Genomic DNA, 25,811 nt, shown 5'->3' with positions numbered 1-25,811 from the left:
GTCAATGAAAAATCAACAGTCGAAGTGGAGGTGAAAATATGCGCTTATCAGTAACTACCAAAGTTTATTGAACAACGTGGAATTGAAAAATTGACGTAAGGAGATCTCTATTTAATAACACTCACGGAAATACCTATTCCACATGATTAACAAATGATATTATTTTTATTTATTTTATTTTATTTTTTGCGATAAATAAATACAATAAATAAATAATAAATGACAATAATGGCAAATGAATTTTGGAAATAGTAAATAGTAATGAAGAAAATGAATTAGTACGTTTCAAGAGAATATTCAAGAGAATTGTCTGTGGAAATACAGTGGTGGTGGTAGTGGTGCGGGAGGTAGGTGGTATTGGTGTAGGTGGTGGATGGAGACATCCACCAAGCGGGTAGAGACAAAGAGATGGAAATAAAAAACGCTGTTAGTTGATGTTTCGTTATTAAATATATTAACTTTTCAAAATAAAGTTGCCAGTTTAATGGTAACTTTGCATTCATTATTACAGCAAAATTCTTAAATCGCAACACTGATATAATGATAGTATTCAAGAATAAAATAAAATTCTGAATATTAAAAATATATACATTTTTACCTGTGATATAGTCCCAAGTAGGTTAAAAAATCAAGTAGGTTGAGTGAGATTCACAGAATTTAACTTTTATTGTCGAAAAAAATCTTTTATTCGACACTTTTATTCGTAAAATGTGTAAGAAAGTCAGTTTTTTTTTGTTTGCTTTTTTTAATGATCGTTATATTTCAGCCATGCACATTTTCTTTAAATTCGGATTAGAATCTTTAGTATAATCTGGTAAGGCAACTCAATGTGTTTAAATCCAGTCGTTCGTGTTTTACAACTTTATTTAATGATGTGAATAACTGCACTCAAATTGTATTTAGGATCAGTATAAAAAATTGTCCAAAATTCTAAGTTTATATGTGTGTATATATCTATATATATATATATATATATATATATATATATATATATATATATATCTACTCTATAATATAAAATAAGCCTTTTTATGAAACGTTTTTATGTAACGTTTTTGTGTCACGTTTTTTGTCAACTTATTTGAAACGCGGGGAAACCCTGAGTGCCGAGTCTTCAAAATTCGAGTCATCAGAATTCAAGGAGAACCGGCACCGTAACCACCATGGGGGAGGAATCCCTGTTTTGAAGACTTGACACTCAGGGGCTACCCTAGTGTCGAATCTTCAAAATTCGAGTCATCATAATTCAAGGAGAACTGGCCTACCAGTCCGGAACTCGGGGGATTGGGCGCCGTAGGCGTCAGGGGGAAGGAGTCCCCCCTAGTATATATATATATATATATATATATATAAACATCACCAGAACACTGTGATCTTAGACTTGTTTCTATATTTTTTTTTAATATCAATGCCACACGAGACGTATGGTTTAAATGGAACTTCTTTGCAAAATTTTGTTTAAAAATAATTTTTAAGTAAAAATATTTTAAACTAAAAAAATTTAAACTTTAAACTTCCATAAATCAATTTCTGAAAGTAAAGAGAAAATTCATATTATTGGACTTGGAAAACAGAATTCAGGCTACTCCCGTATAGTCTTTTAAGAAGGTTTAATAGTTATAAACTTCACTTTTTAATTATTTTGTTTTATTTTTACAAGACTTTTTAAAGTATATCTGTTACTTCAGTCTTATTGCTATTTAGCAATTATGAAATAAACAAATAAATAAAATAAAATAAAATAAATAAGTAGATATATCCTCTGAATCCCTTAAGTGATTTGTTCGTATAATGATATATTAATAAATTTGTAGCATAAATAGGCATTTTTCATATCTTTTCATTTGTTCAGGAAACAAACACAAAATCGCAATTACTTTACAGTAACTACAGTATTAATAAACCCGATAGAATAATCCTTACAAAATGTGTTTAAAAACAAGGAATTTAACTCAGCGTTATGTGCTAAAAAGCATGATATATGAATAAGAATTAGGCAATTAACGGAACAAATTTGTCTTCACTAGAAACACAAGAAAAAGTTTTGCTATCTTTCCTTTTTATGCAAATAAGTGTTATGCAATTATAAATTCTACAGAACACGTAACTAAAACATAATTAAAAATATCACATTAGACACATTAAACTTTTTGCACATTATCCAATTATTATTCGAATGAGGATAGCACTGGGTGCATTTATCCTTATAAATTAGAGTTGAAAATGTTGCTATAAATAAATACCAGGTGTCCGATAAGTTCCTAAATATTTCAATAATTCATAAAAATTAGAAAAATAGGTATGTTAGGTATATTAGAGTGCGGTTTGGACGAAAGTGATTCGCAAGGAGAGGGACTTTTTTGACGGGGAGAAAATTTACTTCAAATTTTCACCAATAGAGGGAGCTCTACCACATGCATAATTTGCAATTACGTGCAAATGAGGTGTCTGTAAAACGCAGGATGTACTGCTGATAGGTTGTAATGAATGCGTGCAAATTCCCAGTCACTGGGGGTGAAAAGAATTGTTTTTGTGAAAAGAAAATTTTGTTGTTGTTGTGATGCTTACTTTGGTGGATAAGATATTGTTAGTGAAGTTGTGTAACGTAAGTGGGGAATCGGTAGCGGAAGTTTACTGAATTTTCGAACACAGAAAAGAATGAAGAAAGGTCGAGGTCCTCTTGTAGAATATAGTCTCTAATTCGACGTTTCCATAAAACTGGTAAATTGTCAGATCACCCTCGAACATGCAGGCCAGTGTTATCCAAAGCCTGTTCCAGCGTTGTGGTATCGCAAATGAATGTCCTAGCGGCACAATCAACAAGCTGTGAAAGCAGTGCACGGGAAGCTGCAAGAATCACAGGTATAGCGAAAAATATCACTATTCCGCATCCATCATGTTGTGTAATCATCACACCACCAAAGTAAGCATCACAGCAACAAATTTATATTTTCACAAAAACAATTCAGTTCACCCCAAATGACTGGGAATTTTCACGTATTCATTACAACCTGCCAGAAGTACACCCTGCGTTTTATAGAACTCTCATATGCACGTATTTGTAAATGATGCATGTGGTACAGCGCCCTGTATCGGTGAAAATTTGAATTGATTTTTCTCTGCCAAAAAAATAAAATTAAATAAAAATTCCCCGTCTTTGCGATTCACTTCCAAACTGCATTCTAATATACCAATTTTTCTAATTTTTAAATTATTGAAATATCTAGGAAATTATGGGACGCCCTGTACATTTTTAAATAAAAAGAATGCTGTCGGAAAATATTTCAAGTAAATTTTAATATTTTGAAAGTACAGAAGTGATATTTTTATATTGTAAATAGTATATTATATTTTACAAGAAAATGTATTTAAATTGTATTAATATTTTGAGAGAAAAAAATCGAAACGCATGTGAAACTCATAAAATATGTCAACAGTACTTCAGTGTTATCCAGGGTTGTGCTTTTAGTCTGTATTTTAATACAGATGTTTTGCTGGTAATCAAAACAGCATTGCACCTTGAGGAGTAGCACGATCTGATTACTGGTAAATGCTAATCTTCTCTTAAACGCCTTTTTTTTTTAATCTTCGTACCTGTATTTAGAATACAGGTACTAAATATTTCACATAAATATCACTATTTTTCTTCTTCATGTTGCGTCAATATTTTTTCATTCGCTTAAAATATAAATTATCGGACTCATAGTGTATACAGAATTCATTGTCAGCCTCACGAACGCCCTCTAGGACAATATATAGGAAAATGTGCACACGTACTGTTTAAACCGATTTAATTAATATTGCAGTTATTAATTTGGGAGAAAAATTACAATATATATATTCAGAAATCTTAGAAATTTTACCTTCATATTAGCGATGAGACTGTTATACACGTGCAGTGCAAAGTTGACAAATAAACAAATAAATAACGATAATCGATCGATTTAAGTATTAATGAATGCATTTTAATTAGCGTAGTTAATTTGATGTTACAGAACATTCAAACCTTGATATTTACTACTCGACTTTATTAGTAATAATTTCCTCATGATGACTTCTTTATGAGGACAACATATATGAATATTAAAAAAAAAATTCGCTACATTCTTTAATCACATTTGGAGCACGCAGGGGGTTTTAACCCTATCTGGATTTGGGAGACAGTTTATTTTCCACCGTTAACTGATCAGAAATAACTGGCTCAAGACAATTCAGTTTCACAAACGGCTTCTGAGGAAGAGAGTACAGCAGACAAGTTTCGCCATCTCATGGTCCCTAACTCAATGTACTATTGCCCGTGGTAGAGATCAACAACTATGGAAACGTTGTATAATGGCTTAGAAAAATTCCCTATTCAGCGACCAGAATCGATCGTAAAACATATTTCTTCTGCAGCCTACTGGATGCAAACTCCATTTCCGAAGAGATACAGGACTGTTCGAATGAATTTAAGAGAAATATGCAAAGGAATCCTTCTCGTACGATTTAAGTCATGAAGTCGGTTATTCTTGTTTTGATAAATGTTGTTTCTTAAATAAACGCTCATCAATCCCACGAAAAAATGGAACGAATATACAAATTACATATGACCGTGTACATCATAACATTATTTTTTGTGGGGGGAAGGAATTCCGGATAGAATTCTTTCCAGAGGGCAACACCAACCAGTAATTATTTACTCATTTTATCTCTACACGCAATTACATTACTTGCAAATGTGTCTTAATTTAACAACATACAACAATGAATTATAATCATGTTAATCCATTTCTGATATAATTTATTTAAAAATGCAAAAGAACAGACTTATTTAAAAGGATTTAAAGGATTGATATTTACACTGCTTGGAAAGAAGTCAACAGATACCATATTGTGAGGAATAAACAGCCATGGCGCCGTCTAAATAAGATATAGGACCTCCTTTCGTTGCGAGGAATTCTAAGGGGGCATATTTTCCACAAGCGTAATACAGTGATCAATGGGAGGTTTGGACCATTTTTCCTATAGGCCTGTAATCAGGACCTCGACAGTTGTGGGACTGATCTCCCTTGGACTTACCCGGGAATCTTATGAAGTTCCTACAATAATCTGTACTTGGAATTTAAGGTTTCTGTTTGTGCCTCTCTAGCGAGGACCTCGAGTTGTTCCATATTAGCAAGTTGATTCACATCGGCAATCCACATTACTAATAATTATTCTATATTTTTCATCGCTAAAGGTGAATGCTTTATCTTATCTGCATTGGTTTGGTGTTGAAACTGTTGAAGCTGTTAAATTTGATGCTCTATACGAGTATATAAGATTGGCACTCACTTGATTCATCAATGGTAAGTGATGTATTTTTTTAGCTAAAAAACTGAATTCAATCGACTCTTGTATCTTCATTTAGATGACATCATTAAGTTATTGTTTAAATACTACTAAAAGTCCAGGGAAAACAGGACTTTTTAATAATCATTGCAACGTGATTCGCGATCGACCAAAACATGTACAAACTGTTTTGTAACTCTACCCACAATGCCATAGAATATAAAACAAAAGGCAATCTCAAACGAAGCAGACATTCTAAGTTTATGATTCTATTCTTGTTTCACTTTATTTTGTTTAACGTTTTCATATATTGCAATTGATTTTGAAATTGTCGTTTATTTCAATAAACAGAGGAAACGTAAAATTAGACCTTCTTGTGGTACTCTAAATTATTACAGTCAATTTTCAGAACTTAATACATGGGATATTCTTCGTATGTTAACATACGAAGAATATCCCCTCCCCCCTTTTTAAGTCATACAACATAAATCACCAACCGATGTCCGTTATGATAAGTATTTACAAAATATTTTGAGGCGTTATGATAAAGTATGGTAAACATATTTCAGACCAAAGGAAATTGTAGTCGGGATAAACCCCATGTTGTTGCTAAGCTAGATTTCTTAGATTTTTTCCTCTGAAAACAGAAGCTGTCGAATGTCGTCTATGATTCGAAGAAACTTACTAACGCTTTTCAATCGAAAAGAAGTTAGTTACCGGTCTAATAACACAGTGGAGGCTACTTTCTCTCTTAAACTTGGGTTTTTGTCCGTCAAAAATAGGCAAACCCCTCTCCGAACACACAATCGTCAGCCATAGAATAATATGCACAAGGAATGAAAAGGGAAAGCATCTTGTTTATCGATCATTATTCCCTAGTAAATTAGCATTGCAACCCCCACAACCACTAGATTGAGAGAAACCACACACACATTATATTATAAAAACGTTAATGAAGAAATAAAAGGCTTTATCATTATTCACAGCATAAACTGAGTTTGAAAAACTGATTGATTAGAGGAAGTTGAACCTTGTCATGAAGAGGTATTTGCTTTGTTAACGGACGTGTTACATACTTTCTGCATATAAATGATATATTTTATTCATATAACAGTATTATTCAAATTGGTTAAATACATGGAAATGGGTCACTGCTTTCCAAACGTCCTGAAAAAATTAATCTTTGAGAATTCACGTGAAATTATGGCAGAGTTATACAATTACCTTCCTATGTTCCTATGCTTTGTACAATAAGTACCATAATTACTATAAAAAGGATACAAAAGTATATTTTTTTTTGCTGCTAGTAGATTGATCTGAATAGAGAGAGAGATAATACACACGTATAAACATCACTCAATACACTGTGTGTGCATATTTCTCATATGTAATGAGAAACGTTATTTTTATTTTAAAGGTTCACATGTATTCATCATGGCATCTAAGACTGTGCTCCTTTGAGGATAGAGAGTAGGTATTGGATAACGATATCATCTGTTCGATACTCACAATAATGGACATTTTGCCCACAGTGTTGGTGGAGAACATGGTTTTCCAGAAAATTGATTATCTTACAGATAATGAATTTTCTGCAAAACTTGTATATTGAACAGTCTATTTTGTACTGGAAGGTGTTTGCTGAGTACTATAAAAAGCTATCAGTACTATAAAAAACTATGATTTTTTAATAGTACTCCAGTGACACATACAAAAGAGAGTGCGCTATAGTTTTTTCTTTTTTTTTCTTTTTAACTACATGGAAATGGAATTATAGTGGAAGGCGGACATATCAAACTAACATTTTAGGTTATTTATGCATGGTAATTCCCATCCTAGCATAACGTTTAATGGTAAAAGCTGAATTATATGTATGAATAAAATAAGTAACATTTACTTCCTTAAATCCTGAAGGACAAACGTTCTCGAAAATTCGTTAATTTCAATTATACACTGGACTACACAATAAAATGCATTTTTTATTTTCATCCACATTTAAACGATGTGTGAATAGCAATCACAACGAATAGGAAAATACCAAACAAGACGTACCATCGAATAATGAGATTATGTTTTTTCTGAAAGTTATATTTTTTACGTTCTTGTTACGACAGACATCCACGAAATCAGCAGACTATGCACACATGAATGTTTTATTTCAGTAAAAAGTTAATTTTTTTTACAAAAACATCATAGACCTGCAATTTATAGCAAGCGTAACAAGTACTGTATTTTCATTCTAATATAAACTGCTTTATTAATCAACAGATATCAGATAAACCATTTAACATCCATTTGGAATACAAAAGTTGGGTGTGCCTGTCGTATTGAGATACAGTTGATGAATACCTGGTCCCAACCGCCTACAGCTTTCTTCTGAGTAAAATCCCATAATTGCAGATGGACTATTGTTACAATTACATGATCCACTGTTAAAGCTTTCCTGATCCTGACATTTTGCTGCAGTGAAGTTGCAATCTTTATTCAGAATGGAGTACAAAAATAATAGTGTTGAACGTTTATGACTGCATCCACATAACTTATAAAAGCAAAACGTTCCCAGTATTGCTGAAGAAAGAAAATAGAAAAATGTAAATATATTTTTGTCATCATAAAATAAAATAATTTTAAGAAATGTTCTACAATCACGAAACATGGATATATTCCAGTTGGCAAAAATTGAATATTAGCATTAAATTATATCTAAATTGAAAATTGAACTTAATATATATAAATCAATTAATCATAGAATAATATATATAAATCAATTAAATCTAGAATAATATATATGAATTTCATAGAGGTTAAGCCGAAAAGTTGAAAAAATTTTAACTTCTTATATTCATCCGAATATAATCCACATTTTAATTCCTTTCTGTAAGCGTTGTGAGCCAGCGTTTTGATATGTATCCACCAATGTGTAATGTAAAAATACTTTGATGATAAAAAAAAAAATAAAAGATGTTGAAAGTTTATTTTTCACTTGGTTAGATTATAATAAAAATTATACTCTTTCATTTTATTATACTCTAACCAAGTGAAAAATAAACTTTCAACACCTTTCTCTAAATCCAGAGTAATTTATTAAAAAAGGATGCCACACCATTTGGCAACTCCTATAGGTGGAGATGACCTGTTAATTCTTCTACCTGGTATCTCCACTTGGGCCTGGCTCCCACAGAAGAAATCTCAATAAAGGTCGAAACTAGTCTGGGTAGTGGCCCTTCCCTTAATGCATAACATTAGACATATCCGCAAAGAGATGTGTTTTGCATTATGGGAGATACTGAGATAGGAGGGTTAGTATCTTTCTCCACCTTTGCAACGAGTTGCCCTGGTGTTGTACCACCTTAGCCCAGTCCTGAAGATACTTTCAGGCGCAAACTTTGTTTGCTCACACTTGGAAAAAGGATTAAACTAATTTTATTATAAAATATAAAATAAAAGACTTTTGTATTCTTTGTATCTTAGTTCTATGATATGGCTTTAGTGGCTATTGGGAAGTCATCCTTCATGAACAGACTATTAGTGGTGGGGTTGAATGTTGCGTGGGGGGGCAACATTCTAAGACATACATATAGTCACTAACAATAAATTGATATGAATTTTACAGTCTGATTGAATATTGTTTCCAACCATATGCTTCCCTTTCATCCTCGTTATTAATTCATCTGTTATGTTATTTTCTCGTACGCATAGGTTAGCCTAGTGGCTGTGCGCTTCGTAGCCGTATGTCTGGGAAAGGAGTATCCTGGGTTCAATTCTCGCTGACGTGAGGATCTTTCTCAGACATAGCCAAGTTAGCCGGCCTTGAGCGTGACGGCAGAGTTTTTCTCCCCATTTCATCTGGGGATTTTCATCTCGCAAGCTGCCAAACCAGCACAGTGAACACACGCATCTACAAATGCAGGACACACCGGGAGGTTTGTCCTGCGTCTGTATTTTTTTTTTATTGTAAACATAACAATCTTTTGTACAGGATTAACCGGTTTTTGGTTCTCTGCAGCCAGGCAGAGAGGTTACATGCTCATAACAGGCACTTACGCGCCCACAATCTTTCATTAGGACCACTGATAGGATATAGCATTCTCTTAGGAACACGAGGATGATTATATTTCAGCTGAAGGAAATCACTGTAGTTCAGCGAAGTTAAGCATCTGTGAGATGACCTTGAATAAGTTGATCTCGACAAGGATCCAATTAGGTCCAAGTGAATTCGACTATGGAATGCTTTCACAGTTTTGAGGATTAGTTTCACTGTACCACTTGGACTTTTTCGTGGATTAAAACATGCTAGTTGCTTTCAGCATCTACCTACAAAATTAGCTACTCACGGTAGAGATATTTGTGGCTCATATTATGATATACGAGACATCACGTATATATGTTAAGCATTCTTCAATTATACGATACAGCCATTTCGGTAGTAAGAGCTGATGTAATAAAGCGTGGAGTAGCAATTTATTTTTTCCACTAAACTTGTGTCATTCTGTTTTTAACTGTAGAAGCACACGGTTACAGTTGTATAGAACAATGTGTTAACTTTAAATTATATCAAAGATAAAGAAATCTTCAACAGACACACTGCACCGAAAATGCCAAGCTAAAATTATGAAGATCAAGAAATACCATGGCTTGTGCAGCTCAGTGGATGTGGCGTTTGCATACCACGGCGCTTGGCCGCACGAAGGAAAACTTGGTTTCAAGTCTAGTCAGCGACTAGAGGAAATCTTTCTAAGCCTTTTTTCGACCGGTTCCCGAGTTAGTCGATCTCTGGCACGAGCAAGCGGGCTTTTCCTCCCGGAAACTCGGGTTTTTCGTCCCGTAAACTCAAGAAAATCGACCGTAGAACCCACTTTATTTCAGACATTAAATATATTGTGTTACGGTTAGGGACCACGAGATGGCGGCACATTTGAGCGGTCTCTCTTTACTGTGTACCGCTAAATTAGTGATGCACTAATTTAGCAGTACTAATACGGGAATAAAAAGACGTTAGCTGATTTAAAAAAAAAAAAAGAAATACCATGTTTTAATAGAATGTTAAAGACGTGTGGAAATAAACGTGTGCAAAACCGATTGTCCAGAAACCAAAGCATTGATTTAAAAAAATAAAAGAAAATTTTATTGGAAATTTGGAAGACGATGAATCCTACTGAATAGATTCTTACAAAAACATTTCTACGGTCATAGCCTTACCCATGCCAGAGTTTACATTAACGTATCACCAAACTTAATTCGAATGATTTCTGGGATCTTCTACATCTGAAATACAACTTGAAGAATTTTCATATATTTACATACTTGTCATATATATATATATATTTACATACTTGTCATATATATATATATATATATATTTACATACTTGTCATATACTTGTCATATATATATATATTTACATACTTGTCATATACTTGTCATATATATATATATTTACATACTTGTCAATATATATATGTCAATATATATATGTCAATATATATATGTCAATATAATCAATAGACCAAGGAAGTTCAAAAATTCTTAGCTATTTTGAAATACCCTTAAAATATTCAAAGCAATAACAGAACTGTACCAGAACTATCATGCAAGGGTAACGGCTAATGGGACTGAGAGCTTTCCTTTTTCCACTGGATTTCTTCAGGGGAAACTCTTAGTCCATATCTTTTCATCATCATCTTTGATTATGTATTCAAACTCAAAGGAAACAACTATGGAATATTTGACAGGACGAGCCCATACAAGTTGTTTCTGTTTCGCAGATGATGCTGTACTGATTGACGCTAACATTCAGATTGCTCAAAATCTCTTAAATAACCCATGTGAAATGCCGCGTTGATTGGATTGACAGTAGACATCAATAAAATTAAGTCTTAAATAATAGAATAGATCAGAAGAATATATTAGGCTAATTTACCACATTATTGAAGAAGTACATGATGTCCAGTGCGTTGGTTCCTACAACGATACTTTAACTGACATAGTGAAAAGAAAACAAAGCTGTTGGGTTCCATAAAGGTCTAACTAATATCTGGAAATCCAATCACCACAAATATCAAAATTCGTCTATGCAAACCACCAGTCAAGCGATATTTATACATGGTGCCCAGATATGAAACATCATTACTCAATGAGTAGTTAATATTTGGAATAACTTTGAGACAACATTACTTCGAACAATAGTAGGATATATTTGTAAAGAAGTTAACTGGTATGGTTGGAACACCAACTCAGGCCTCCGCCTTCGCCTAAGTTCAATGCTATTCCTCTTTACAGACCAATGGACACAGAGGAAGACTAAGAAATTAGTTTTGGTAATACATAAGCGAAATGTTTTTAAAGATAAGACTTATGAATCATCTGACATTTAATATTTGTTACAAAACAGAGCAGATTGGCACAATTTCCTTTAATAGGCTTTATCTCAATGATTTATTATGCAAACATTTCTGTATATATTTCCCTATTCAATAAAGAAATGATGATGAACATAAATAAACTATTTAACGTAATATTCTTTCTCATAACTTACGATCTGTACAGTTTGGTTGTTTAAAGCCGCCATTTACATAGAAATTGCAGTGTCCAATGGGTTTATGTATTCCGAGAACAGCTATCGCATCAAATATGCCAAACCCTTTAAATGAAAAGAAAGAATAATTATGTGATGATGATTAAAACTTAAGCTTTGTGAATTTAAGTAAAATAATAATAACAAATTAATCACAAAAATATACAAATTGAACAAAAATATTACAAAATGATCATCACGGAGCACAGAAACAATAAAAATATACAACATTATTTATAACAACAAAAGCTGTACTTCCACGTCTATTTAAACAATTTAGTATTAGCAGAAATATTCACACCGTGTGTGTCACAGCTAGCATCCAGCAAAACCTCATCTGTTTCTCTGTAAACGTTAAGAGGCATTAACAACAATATCTGTCCACTTTAATTATCCTAAAGGCATATTCACATCATCCCTCTTATGTTAGAAGGCAAGCAAAATGTGTTTAGGATAATTAAAGTGCAAACCTTGAATTCTCTCTATGGTCAGCTCTGTCCGAAAATTTTCTGTCCCACATGTTCTCATTTCCTCCCTCACCTCATACCGAAACACACTCTGCCCGCTCTTATTATTTATCTATGAAGAGCTACAGTCTGATTAAACAAAGGATGAAATTGTCTTCAATGATCATAACTTAATCTCACTTTCTGTTCTAACTTTACAGATCCGGGTGAAAGGGAAGATAATTTATGTAGTCGGTAATAATGTAACACAGATTCTTCACGAATCGACTAGAATTCATCCAGATATATTCATCATTCTTCTAACTATCCACACTTTAGAGAAAGATTTGCACAACGAAAAGGACGAATAGTTAGCAAAATGATGAGATTGAATCATCCGATTGATAACTCAGACGAGAACCGTATCTACATTTCTTCATCTAAAGATCAATCCTTCCAACGAATCTCAGTCTTGTATAAGATCTCTTGACATAAGTAGATGAATGACCTGGATGATTTCTCCGTCTATTTTCCACTGATTACTATTTCCTCTCACCTGGTTCAAACTCAGTTCTGAAGGAATAATTGAAATAATTCTTATGGAACGAGGGACGTTATCTACACTTAATATACTTACCAGACTAATCTACCAATCTTTGGTTATCAAAGAACCATTCCAGTGCAATCTAAGATAAAACTTCAACATTCTTCATTTACATATTGTCATGCACACAAATATCTTCATTTTTTGTGGATAACAATAAGTCTCCTGGTCAAGATAGTTAATCACTTGAATTGTGTTCAAGATTTATCTACCTGCATTAACATTCAACGTATATCCCCGATTTAGTATGCTAGTCTCATATTGGGAAACATCATGGTAGCAAATAATATCCAATCATCTCTAAAATGGGAGATAAAAGTCAACGATCAAACCATTCTACCAATGTTTCATTTCATTTCTCTAGAAATCAATGAAACAAATCATCAACAATCCATTCTTCCCTACTAGCTGGCTTCCTATTGAACTGTATTACCAACATGGATCCTAGCATGCTCTTTCCATAGTACATCTCCTAAGAACTTTATCATCTTTCAATACTATTTAAAGGCTTTTGAGAAAGTCATATGTTTGTCATTAATACTCCCAGGACATTATTCTTATTTGCTACTGAAAAAGATAACAGCACCAGTTGATCAGGGCTGCAGACCCTTCTGTAAATTTTTGGGTTAAATGGGAAAAAGTATAAAAGCCAGAAAAATCTCACACTGTGCTATCATATGTTTCCTTATAATGGTACTTCTCAACAGATATACAGAATCATCCATATGTACAGAGTCGTAAATGGACAGGTTAGTAAAAGACAAATGCTCTTTCCTGTCCATTCTTAAGAATTCGGATAGTATTGTAATAAAAAATAATTTGTGAGTTCAACGTATCTCATCATTGGCCTGAGGAGTAAGATAGGCTGAGGTTCAGCAGATAGTGTTGTGTACATGGTTAGCGATTATAATCTTAAGGTTAAGGTGAGAGAGAGAGAGAGAGAGAGAGAGAGAATGTTTTAGCACAAGATGAATTAGCTTTATACAGGAGACGTTAGGGTATTTGGGAGGGAAAGAACGTATTGTATATGAGAATATGTGTATTGTGGAGTTATTCGAAAGATGTGAATTAAAACTACGAAAATTATCTTAATAAACTAATTAACTAATGTGTTTATTTATATATTTAAAATACTTAAAATGAACAATAATGTTTGCTCACCACAGAAAAATTTGTTTCCGTTAGTGTGAATAACGTCTACGAATTTTGCATCCGTATGATCCAGACGCAATTCAATTGATACATCACAAAAACACGGTCCAGCAGGATCAAGGCCTAAAAATACAGCAAACATTGTGACCGATTTTGAGTATATATATATATATATACAGTATATATATATGTTATACAGGGTGGCTTAAATTTCCACGTACAAACTTTGAGGGGAGGTAGAGAACATCAAAATCAACCATATTCACATAGGAAAGCATGACCAGAAAGTGATAGGTGGCGCTGTTCGCCAGCGTTCCAGGTGAGTAATTGGGGCTTCCTCATTCAAGCTTTCGATCGTACGAAGAATATGCGTCGTTTTACGAATGGTGAGACGGCAGACATGCACCTCGTTTACCATGTTATTTATCCAACTGCTATTAAACTGTTCAGTTACGACTAATAAAGTTTTTTACACTACACTATTTGCTGCCTTGTGTTATTACTGTATCTTTGTGTCACTGTTAGTACCTTCCGGTGTCGTTTCCGGTCATGCTTTGCTATGTGAATATCGTTGATTTTGATGTTCTCTACATCTCCTCAAAGTCTGTGCGTGGAATTTTGAACCACTCTGTATATATAATAATAATAATAAGGTGAGGAAAGACTACAAACATATAACCTAAATAACCTATTGTACTCATTAATTTGTTTCCATTTCTGTAATAATACATTGATCAATATGTCCGTTTATTGTTAAACTATTATATCAGTGCTTAATTATATTTAGTAAATTTTGACTATTAGCTAGCTGAAAAGCTTTCTATAAACTTTAAATTGCAAATAAGTAAGGAAGTTTGATTTCCATCTTTGTTCTATCATTTCTTTTAGTGCAAATATATTATAACTAAAATCAGTGGTGTAGCTAGAGCTATTGGCACCAGTGGCGGTCCCTGAGTTTGCTCCCCTCTCATTACGCATCAAAAATACCACAAAAAGTCAAAACGACATATAGGGAAATAAATCAAAACACTATTTTTCTTTTCTGTTAGCAAAATCTTCACCGACATTTCGTAATCAATTTTATTTAGAAAAACTCATCTCACAACTAGTAACATTTACAGCAATTGTTAGGAAAATTCGGAGTTGTATTAAAATGTTTGGAACTATCTCGAGCCTGTATTTTAGAATTAAACTGCAAAAGTTCAAAAAGATTCAAAGTGCCTCCCTTGACGGATCGCCCCCCTCCACGCTCCCCTAGCTACACCTCTGACTAAAACAAATTTTACAGTCTTGGAAATTTGGATATTATATTCATGTAGGTTTAAGAAGGAGCCTCCTTACCTCACTCTGTATAGACGAAGCCCTTTGGTCGGAAAGACGTGGGTTTGATTCTCTTCCAATCACGTGAGGAAACTTTATGTGGTCTCTTTCGACTAAAGATGAGTAAGCTAGTCTCAGACGGTGGTAGGGTTCTTTTTTTCACTCAGAAACTAGGGTTTTTCGTCCCTCTGAACAGGCAAACTGGCCACGTGAACACACGCATCTACAGACATAGGACACGACGGGAAGCATAGAATTGTAATAGGCCATGCCTAATACAAGCGTAACAGGCCACTAGGCCTAATATATATAAGAGGAGGAGGATGTTCAAGATTACAAGAGAAAAGGCCTAAGTTTTATGCACAAGGAGATCTGCTATTAACCTACCTGGAACGCTGCAATAAATAGTTTAAAATTGATTAAATCATGTTATTAATAAGAATTATTATTTCGGTATTATGTGTCAGTATTATTTGTGATAATAGAATTTAATCAGTAATGCTAAACATTTCATTTGTAGCTTTACGAATAGTAAAGGTATCAGCTGCTGTGCTCTTACACACTTGGGCATGATTAGATATCCAGCCTCATATTATATTGGTAGGATTACGCTAGAAGAAATTGATCAGGCTGGGGATCTTGGAATGTTAGTGCAGGATGAAGTTCAGGGGACATGTGGTAAATACAACTCAAGAGACAATTGTAATACTGGATGTGATTTCGCCTCTTCACAAGGCCTTGATAAGACCGCACTTGAACTATTGTGCGCAGGTCTGGTCTCCTGGTTTCCGTTGTGATTATGATATACTGTAGAGAAAGAGAGAGAGCAATGGAATCTGTCAAAACTGATTATGAGGACAGATTGACAATTTGTAGACGGCAGACACTAGCAAATAGGAGAAACAGGAGCGATGTGATTGAGACTTACAATATACCCTATGCCTCCTGAAAGTGTCATACAGGATTGGATTTGTAGAGGGTAGGGAAAGGACAAGAAGGCACCCTTGAGAATGAATGCCACAAAGAAGGGGGTGAGGGCTAGATTTTTCTTTCATGGAGTATTGCGTGATTGGAATGGATCCTTTAAATGTTTTGAGTGCAAGCAGTGTGAATGAATTGAATGAAATGAGTATGATAGCCGGCTGTATAATAAGAATAATAATAAATTTAAGCCTTTATCTTACTATTGTGTTTCTATATTTTGTGTTTTGTTTTGTATTGTATTGTGTGTCTATATTGGTGGATAAGAATTTAAAGTTCAAAGGTCACATAGAAAAAGTTTCAAATACAACTCAGAGGATAATTGCTATGTCGAAGCGAACTTTGACATGTAAGAATAAGGAAGTAATTTTGTCTCTTTATAAGGCTTTGATAAGACCACGCCTGAATTACTGTGCGCAGATTTGGTTTCCCGGGTTCCAAGGGGATAAAGAAGCTGTGGAAAGGGTGCAAAGAAGACTTACAAAGATCATATCCGGATTATGGGATTTAGATTATGAGGACAGATTGCGAGTGTGTGGATTGCAGACTATGGTTAACGGGAGAAATAGAGGTGATATGATAGAGATCTATAAACCTTTGAATAGGTGTTATAGGATTTCAAATCATGAAATTTTTCGTTATATGGAAGGAGAGGGGGGGGGAGAACTTGGAGGCATCCATGGAAGTTAAGGTTGTTCTCAGTCAAGAAAAGCGTAAGAGCTAGGTTTGTTCTCCCAGAGAGCAGTGAGTGACTGGAAAAATTTTCCAGTCACTCACTGCTCTCTGGAGAACTAGGACTTCCTTATATCAAACATTAAACACACATAATATATGATTTAAAACTTTTATTACAATACATTGCAATAATTTGCAGATATAATTTCTTCCGTCGGACAAAGTTGTAGTAATAGCTTCCCAATTTTGAAAGTTTCGGAGATCGCACCCTCTGGCGACTACCAGGCCCGATACCCGCTTGAATAGCCTCTGTAAGTAAGGATGTTCTACAGGTGAGAAAAGAAAAAATATATCACTCACCTGCAATGCGTGGTATCGGAGTTGTTCCTCCAGATGAATTATACCCTTTTGAAGATAGTCCTGCAAGATGAGCTCCTAGACTGTGCCCAACGATACAAAGATTTTCGACAATAATAGCACCCAAGACCTTGTAAATAGTGAATATAATTTGTTTTAATTATTGACAGCAAAGAAATTTTATATGAATTTGTATTGTACATATATTCTATTTATATATTGTATATTGCTATATTTTAAAGAGGTCTACATAAAATTAGATATAATTTATGTAAAGTAGATGAGCACAATTTAAATATTTTTGTTTATATGCAGATATGCATATAATATAAAGTAGTTTCTAAAATAATAACGGGTGACGCTCTGAAAATTTAAGTGAAGTTTCAGTGGCATTTTACACATCAACGTAGCTAAAACTCTCTCCGCTAAGTCTCCCGAAAGTAGACTTAAGTTCAAGTCTAGTTTCCGACTGGAGGAACTTTTCCTAAGCCTATCTTCTACCGGTTCTTGAGTTAGTCGATCTCTGGAAGGGGCAAGCGGTTTTTCTTCCCATAAACTCAAGAATATCGACAGTGGAACCCAGATTATTTGAGACAGTAACATAGCCTGTTAGGCTCAGGTACCAAGAGATGGCAGCACTTGTTTGCCGGTTTCTTCATCGATTGCCGCCTATAATTAGTGATAGACATGGGCAGGCTATCTCTCACTGGCTACCAGTGGAGATTTAACTGCCCACATAGTGACCAAAAGCTAGATAGGGTTAAAAGGGTTCATCTCATCTAGCTCAGGTCATGGAAGTAAAATCATAAATATCAGCCAAGTACTAATTTACAACTGGCTGAAGTTCAGAAGCAGCTAGTTTTTATAAACAGTGTGATACTAGAACAAAGAGACTATAGATAACCCTACCAGGATTTTTCGTCACTCTTCCATCACGTACAGTCATGGTGTTCGTTAATTTCCATCTAGAAGGACCTATTAGGAAAATAAAGTAATAAAGTTAAAAAACTAACTGAGATCTTTCAATACTTTTCTCTAGTCATAGTCTTCGGAACGTACCTGACGATGTAAATACAAAGCGATGCCTCTTCCACATCAGGGGTGGGGGTGGGGTATAAACAGAAAGCAAATTGCAACAGTAGCAGTCTTATAAGATAAATGAGATCAAGAATATACTCAGCACAAAAAATGATGAGACATGACGTCTTTACGAAGTTTAATCGTAATGAAGTAGACGAATTCCTAATTACCACGTAAAACAATGTAAAAGGGTTCACAGATGGTGAGCAAAATAAATTAAAGTTGCCAAAAAATTATATACTTGGTTTAATCCTTTATCCAAGAGTAAACAAACGAAGCTTGTGCCTGAAGTATTTTCAGGACAGAGCAACTTGTATATAGAGGCTGATGACTTCACATCACAGTTCTTAGGATCCAATAATGCAACTTGCATAATGAAACCTTTATTAAGGTCTCATCAGTGGGAGCCAGACACAGAGGTGATACCAAGGTTGAAGTAATGCTTAAATCAAATTTCCATATACGTGTCGCCAAAAGGTGTCACACCTTATTATTAAAATATTCTGGATTAGACATAGTTGTTGGAAGTTTTTACACTTGATTATCAATAAATTAAATACTCGTATGCTAAGAAATTATATTCTTGGTTTAATCCTTTACGACTTCTGCTTTACGTCGACCTTGGTGTGACCTCTGGATCAGGCTTCCACTGATGAGACCTCAGTAAAAGTCAAAACATATCTGGACAGTGACCCTTCCCATAATGCATATCATAATAATACCCATAAGCATATGTGCTTTACATTATGGGATACTAAGGCAAGAGATGAGAAGCCATTAGCTTCTATATACGGAGTTGTCCTTCCTGAAAATACTTCAGGCACATACTTTGTTTCCTTACACTTGTATAAAAGATTAAACCAAGTATATAATTTCTTGGCATCTTTAATTTATAGTATAAGCAAATGGAAAAACTTCCAACAGACGATAAGCCCTTTAATAAAAGAGATTGCTGAACTACACCAAAACGCAAGCCTTAAAGTTGCAATAACAACTTCTAAATCAATAAAAGAAATCAACAACTAAAAAAAATCTTATCTTCTTATAGGTGGTTTCCTGAAACTATATTAAGATATTCTCTATGAAAGTTGCGCCGCACAGAGAAATACCCCCCATCCACTAATTAAAAACATCCACTCTACTATTGACAAACTCGCATTTAAGATTTGCTCGTAGCGATTTATGCTCTCATCATATTGCGAGTTGCAAAGAGTTTCATACAAAATACCTTATAAAAATCCTTACATGAAATTTAACTCATCGCAGTGAGTCTCGGTCTTTCTTTATTGAATATCATTCTACCAGAACTTGTTCTAAAACACAAAAATAGAAAAAGTTACCAATGTTTTATAAGAGGATACGAAAATCCTTAAAAACACACTTAGAAGTTATTCAAATCAATGTTTTTAAGATCTGTATGGGATTGCTAATTAAAGCGAATATTAACTGCACAGAAATGAAAGGAAGAACGTATCAAACACTATGATTAAACCGAATGACTCATTTAGGAATAAACATTTGACAAATTTGGTATTCTATTGCCTTGTGGAAAGGAGTGAAAGGGAGCTCTATCCTCTACATTAATATCAGAATAATTCAGAAATACTAACTGAAAGAGGATATTGAAGATAATGATATTATTGCGTCTTAAGTAAAGTATCGACAACCAACGAAGAATTGCCTATCAAGTGTGTGGCTTTGAACGACGTCGCATTGGAGTAAAAGCAGTTGAGGTCAGTCCTGGCTGACTTTCCATTTCCGTTTACAAATGTAAAATGTTGAACGCAGCTTATTTAGCATTAGCCAATGGCGCCGTTATACATTTTATTGCACCCGTTATACATTTTATCGCACCCGCTTCTTTCGCTTCCAAAGTATAAGAACACCGGGAGGAAAATGATGTCCCGTGGTGAAGGGAGGCTCTCCACTTTGTGTGCATAAAGTTTATAGTATAAACTTACTGAATGTAAGTTTATAGTATAAACCTATATTCAGTTAATCCACTTATAGGGATTAACTGAATGTAAGTTATTTCTATTAATTTTCATATCATCTTTCAATAAAGAGCCCGTAAAAATTTATAACCGTTAATATTATACTAAACTTTAATAGTAGATCGATGGTCAAAAATATGTTCAACTGTGAATTATTATTATTACACAGTTACCCTAATCCTACTTACTTCGGCTCTTTTAATAAAATCGCCAACTTCTTTGCCGTGTTTTCTAATACCAATAACTGCTTGATTGTAAACTTTCGCTTGTGCTGCGCTATAAACGACAAAGATAACTTTGCAGTCCTCCAAATCAAGCAAGGCATCCTTGAGTAGCTGTAAAAGAAACTTTATTTCAGTTACCAGTTATACAGTTCACTACAAGCTTCGATAACATTAATATATATATATATATATATAAATATTGCTCTCAGGGGACCCTGTAACCCCTAGAGAGCGCATCCCCTGGGTGGCGGATAGGGGAGCCCACCATGTGTGTGTGTGTGTGTGTGTACATGTGCGTGCGTGTGTGTGTGTATATATATATGGTGGGGTGGTCCGAATATGCTGAATAAGGACTCATGGACCAACAGGGCCATAAGGGGCAATCATCTTGATTGTAAGGGAAGCGGCACTCCCATGGACCCCTAGCTGGATCTATCCTCTCCTTCTTCTACTTTGAGGAAGACCCACTTACTTTAATCTTTCCTATAAGGCCTTATCAGCCAACTCTTCTTACTTTATGACCCTTGTGCTATTAGAGTACTCGAGGGCCATGGGGTCTTTTCATTTCTGGCCTTACAACTATGTCCTCTCTATAAACCTTACTATATTTCTTCTATAATCTACCCTTTCCCCTTCAATATACCCTATTCCTCCTATGGGTTTAAATTCGGAAGAAGGCGAGTTCAGAAGCCTTAAGGTAGCAGCCCTACCACTGAACTATTCCATCGTCAGGCTAGTCCCCTGACATGGAGAACATAACAATACATGTAAGCTGACAGAAAAAGATAATCGGATTGAATCTATGGGAAACGACCCTGGAATGGAAAAGGGAAAACGAAAATGGAAACGACAAAATATAATACACATAGCAAACTGGAATGTAAGAGGAATAGCATATAAAGAAATAGAATTAGACCAGTTATTAAATGAAAGAAACTTTAAAATAGCAGTAATCACTAAAACAAAAAAGAAATTAAAAGGAACTATGAGAACTGAAAATTTTAATGTGATATACAGTGGAGTCGACAGAGACCAAAGAGCACAAGCAGGAGTCATGATTTGGATTCATAACTCCCTTTCAAAACAGTTAAACATTATAAATTATGGAATGAAAGAATAATAGAAGCTAGAATAAAAATAGATAGAGGCTATTTAATAATAATTGGTTTATATGGCCCAGAAGAAAGAAGAGAACAGGATAATATTGATTTTTATAATCAGCTACAAAACATATATAATAACATAAATAAAAATGATTACATAATTTTAGCAGGAAACTTAAATTCAAGAATTGGAAACACAAAAATTAATAATAATATAGGAATACATGGAGAACACACTCTAAACAGAAATGGTAAAAAATTGATTGACTTTGTAGTTTATAATAACCTAAAAATAATGAATTCCTTCTATAAACATAAAGACATACATAAATATACTTGGGCAGCAAGAGGATGGAAATCAATATTAGATTACTTCATATTAAATGAAAAGACATCAAAATTTTCAATAGATGTTAGAGTTCACAGAGGATATGAAATAAGCAGTGACCACTTTCTTGTTAAAATAAAATTAAGATTACCACCTAAATGGCTACAAGTAACAAGAACAGAAAGAAAAATTGAAACATTTGTTTATAAAACTAGACTATTGAATGACACAAATGTACAATGGCTATATGAACAAAGAATTAACCAGTATCTAGATAAAATAAAACAAAATGAAGAAATAGAAATAGAATGGCTTAATATAAAAACGATACTAAATGCAGCAGCAAATGAAAGCTTAGGAAAGACAAAAAAATTCAATAAAAGAAAAAAACTGAAGATCTGGGATGATACAATCAAAGAAATAATCAAAAAGAAAAAGGAAGCCTATCACAAATGGTTAAGCAGTAAAAGATTAGAAGATGAAACAGAATATAAAAGAATAAGAGCCATAGCTAAAAGAGAAGTCAGAAAAAGACATAGAGAATCATGGAATAAATTTGTTTCTAATTTAGAACATGATTTATATAAAATAAGACCCAATGCATATAAGATTTTGAAACACCTAAATGCAGATACCAAAGAAAACATAAAATTAAACACTGAATTGAAATTAGAAGAATTTCTAAATTACTACACAGAACTGTGGACAGACAAATATTTTAAAAAAGGCAACTGGCAAACAAATAACGAAAATGAAAAGGAAATAACTGAAGAAGAATTAGAAATCAGACTGAAAGAAATAAGAATCGGAAAATCACCTGGAGAAGATAAGCTAGGTTCAGAACTATATAAATACGCAGGAACAAGATTCAAAGGAAGACTCTTATTATTTTTAAATATAATTTACTCAACTAGTATCCCCCCAATAGAATGGAAAAAAGCAATTGTGATTCCTATCTTTAAGAAAGGTAATAGAGATTACCCTAAAAACTATAGAGGTATCAGTATACTAAATTCATGTTACAAAATATACAGCAGAATCTTAAATAACAATCTAATGAAATATTCTGAAAACTTTATTCTAGAGGTACAAAATGGATTTAGAAAAGGACGATCATGTATAGACCCAGCCTTCTGCCTAAAATTAATAATAGAGAAAAGAAGAGAATATAATTTAGAAACACATATTCCATTTATTGACTTTGAAAAAGAATTTGACAAAGTTAAAAGAAACATATTATTTAACATATTAAAAGAAAGACAAATACCAAATAATATCCTAAAAGCTGTCACAAGTATATATGAAAATAATGAAATACAAATAACATTAAATCATGAGCTATCATATAAAAGAGAGATAAACCAAGGGGTCCGACAGGGATGTCCCCTCTCAGCAACTCTTTTTAATATCTACTTAAATGAAATAATAATAAAATGGAGTAAAAATTTACATCAAGCAATTAAACTTTCACCTACAGTTAACTTAAATACTTTCCTCTTTGCAGATGACCAAATAATAATTACAAATTCTGAAGATAACTTACAGAAAGCTATTTTAAATCTAAATGAGATATCCAAAGATTATGGTATGATAATATCAACGGAAAAATCAAAAACTATGGCCTTTAAAGGACAAGATCCAGCAAGAACTAAAATAGTATTAGATAACAAGATCTTAGAACAGGTGAATTCATTTAACTACCTAGGATGTATGATCACTTATGAAAATGAAAAAGATATAAACATAAAAATTGCAAAATATTTAAAAATAACAGGACTAATTAACTCTATATTTAAACCAAACTTAGTTCAAAAACAAACCAGGATAAAAGTATACAATACATTAGCCCTACCGGTCTTAATGTATGGAAGCGAAATATGGACAATAAAACAAAAAGACAAACAAAGAATAACAACAGCAGAAATGAAGTTTATGAGAAAAACTGCAAAGTATACCCTATTTGATCACAAAAGAAACGAAGATATTATGAAAGAATTAAACCAAGAACCAGTAATTGAAAAAATTAAAAAATATAAACATATATGGATGGAACACGTTCAAAGAATGAAAACAGAAAGATTACCAAAACAAGCCTTAAAGTACAAGCCATTAGGAAAAAGAAAACCATGACGTCCTCTTAAACGATTCAACGATGACTTCTAAGGCCGGAACAGGCCATACTAGGCCTAAATCCTTGATACGTATGATGATGATGATATACAGACAGGATTCGAACCCAGATTTTTCCAACCAAAGGGTATTGACGAAACCTATAGGTATTAATTATATAGTTATTAATTCTAATCCTTTTAGAATTTATATACTTATGTAAGATGCGATGTAAGTTTTGAAAAATATCAAACAACAGTTTTTTTTTATTGGACATTATATTGATGCAATATCGATGTTGGCGATGTTCGTGACTGTACTACGTACGACAAACAAACTTTTCGTATTCCTAAATTATGCGGTGTCGCATAATTATCCAATGTGAGATGTTCTCATATTTCCTTTTCCATACCCTCGCCAACAAAGACTACAGTTACCCTACTATAGTCTCTGAACTAATTTCTGCAATCCACCAGTGGCGATTCACAATAACAAACTATTTCTGCTACTACCGTGGGCAACTCATCTATTTTGTTAATGTATGCTCGCTAAACACGTTATAGTCTTGCACCTGAATACTCCAAAACGACGCCAATATACGCGATAGTAGCCTGGAAGGAATGTGAGACTGTACCTGACAAGACGGTTAAGTACATGGATGATTAATTGTACCTAATAATCTCCATAATAAGTACCGTACTTGAAACTGATTTTTACAATGTCATAAGATGTTATTATTTTACCTCCTTCCAGCCGTTTCAATAATCTCATAAATACACACTTACATATACATCCTCGCATGTATCTTTATGTCGTCATTTCACTACATTCCACTACTAATTATGTCTGATTATATCAAAACTACAGAAAAAAAAATCCAAATGGTGAATTCATCAAGATAAATCCCATTGGTTATATGGGTAACTACTCTTCTATTTACAACAAGATATTGTTCTTCTACAATACAATACAAATACACTTACCCACGCCCAGGCTGTTTTGTTCATTGGATCTTCATTAAAACCAGTGATCACAATGTACGTTTTATTTTTAAAAAAACACTGAGACAGCTCCAGCTTTGTTTCGTCATATGTATAACACTGAGGGGTATCTCGATTCTCTCTTGAAAGGCAACAGAGTTTGGTACGATTCAATTTCGCCCATATATTCGCTAATATAAAAATATTAGAATGGAATATTATAATCACAATTTTTACAAATTAGAAATTAAATATAACACTATATGTTTAAAACATTTAACAAAATTGGATAGAAAAATTGAATTATGTTTAGTAATAATAATAATATAATAAATTATTATTATTATTATTATTATTATTATCGGCTTTCCCCAGGATACTTAAGTTCATGTAACTACTGCTAAAGGTGTTCAAGGTGGTTTTCCTCGCGCGCGCACACACACACACACACACACACACACACACACACACACACACACACACACACACACACACACACACACACACACACACATTGCTAAGTTCTGATTATACGAGCATATGATTGTTAGTTACTGATGAACAAGCAAGACCCTAT

The 25,811-nt window shown here is 33.6% G+C and overlaps 1 protein-coding gene across 1 annotated transcript in view; it reads right to left on the bottom strand.

The window, feature by feature from the left end:
* Positions 1-7,591: 7,591 nt before the first annotated feature.
* The window catches only part of LOC150103383 (pancreatic triacylglycerol lipase-like), a 52,288-nt gene continuing 34,068 nt past the window's right edge, over positions 7,592-25,811 (bottom strand). The window contains exons 2-7 of the mRNA XM_090398459.1: positions 25,238-25,425; positions 20,679-20,825; positions 17,420-17,546; positions 14,093-14,206; positions 11,843-11,947; positions 7,592-7,875 (exon numbers count right to left, since the gene is read on the bottom strand). Of these exons, the coding sequence (XP_090254585.1) occupies positions 7,592-7,875; positions 11,843-11,947; positions 14,093-14,206; positions 17,420-17,546; positions 20,679-20,825; positions 25,238-25,425 (965 nt within the window). The remainder of the gene's footprint in view (positions 7,876-11,842; positions 11,948-14,092; positions 14,207-17,419; positions 17,547-20,678; positions 20,826-25,237; positions 25,426-25,811) is intronic.

The sequence above is a fragment of the Typopeltis vanoorti genome, chromosome 9 (assembly GCF_054136105.1).
Source record: "Typopeltis vanoorti isolate ZY-2024b chromosome 9, IOZ_Tvanoo_1.0, whole genome shotgun sequence".
NCBI lineage: Eukaryota > Metazoa > Arthropoda > Arachnida > Uropygi > Thelyphonidae > Typopeltis > Typopeltis vanoorti.
This window is presented reverse-complemented; position numbering and strand designations above follow the sequence as displayed.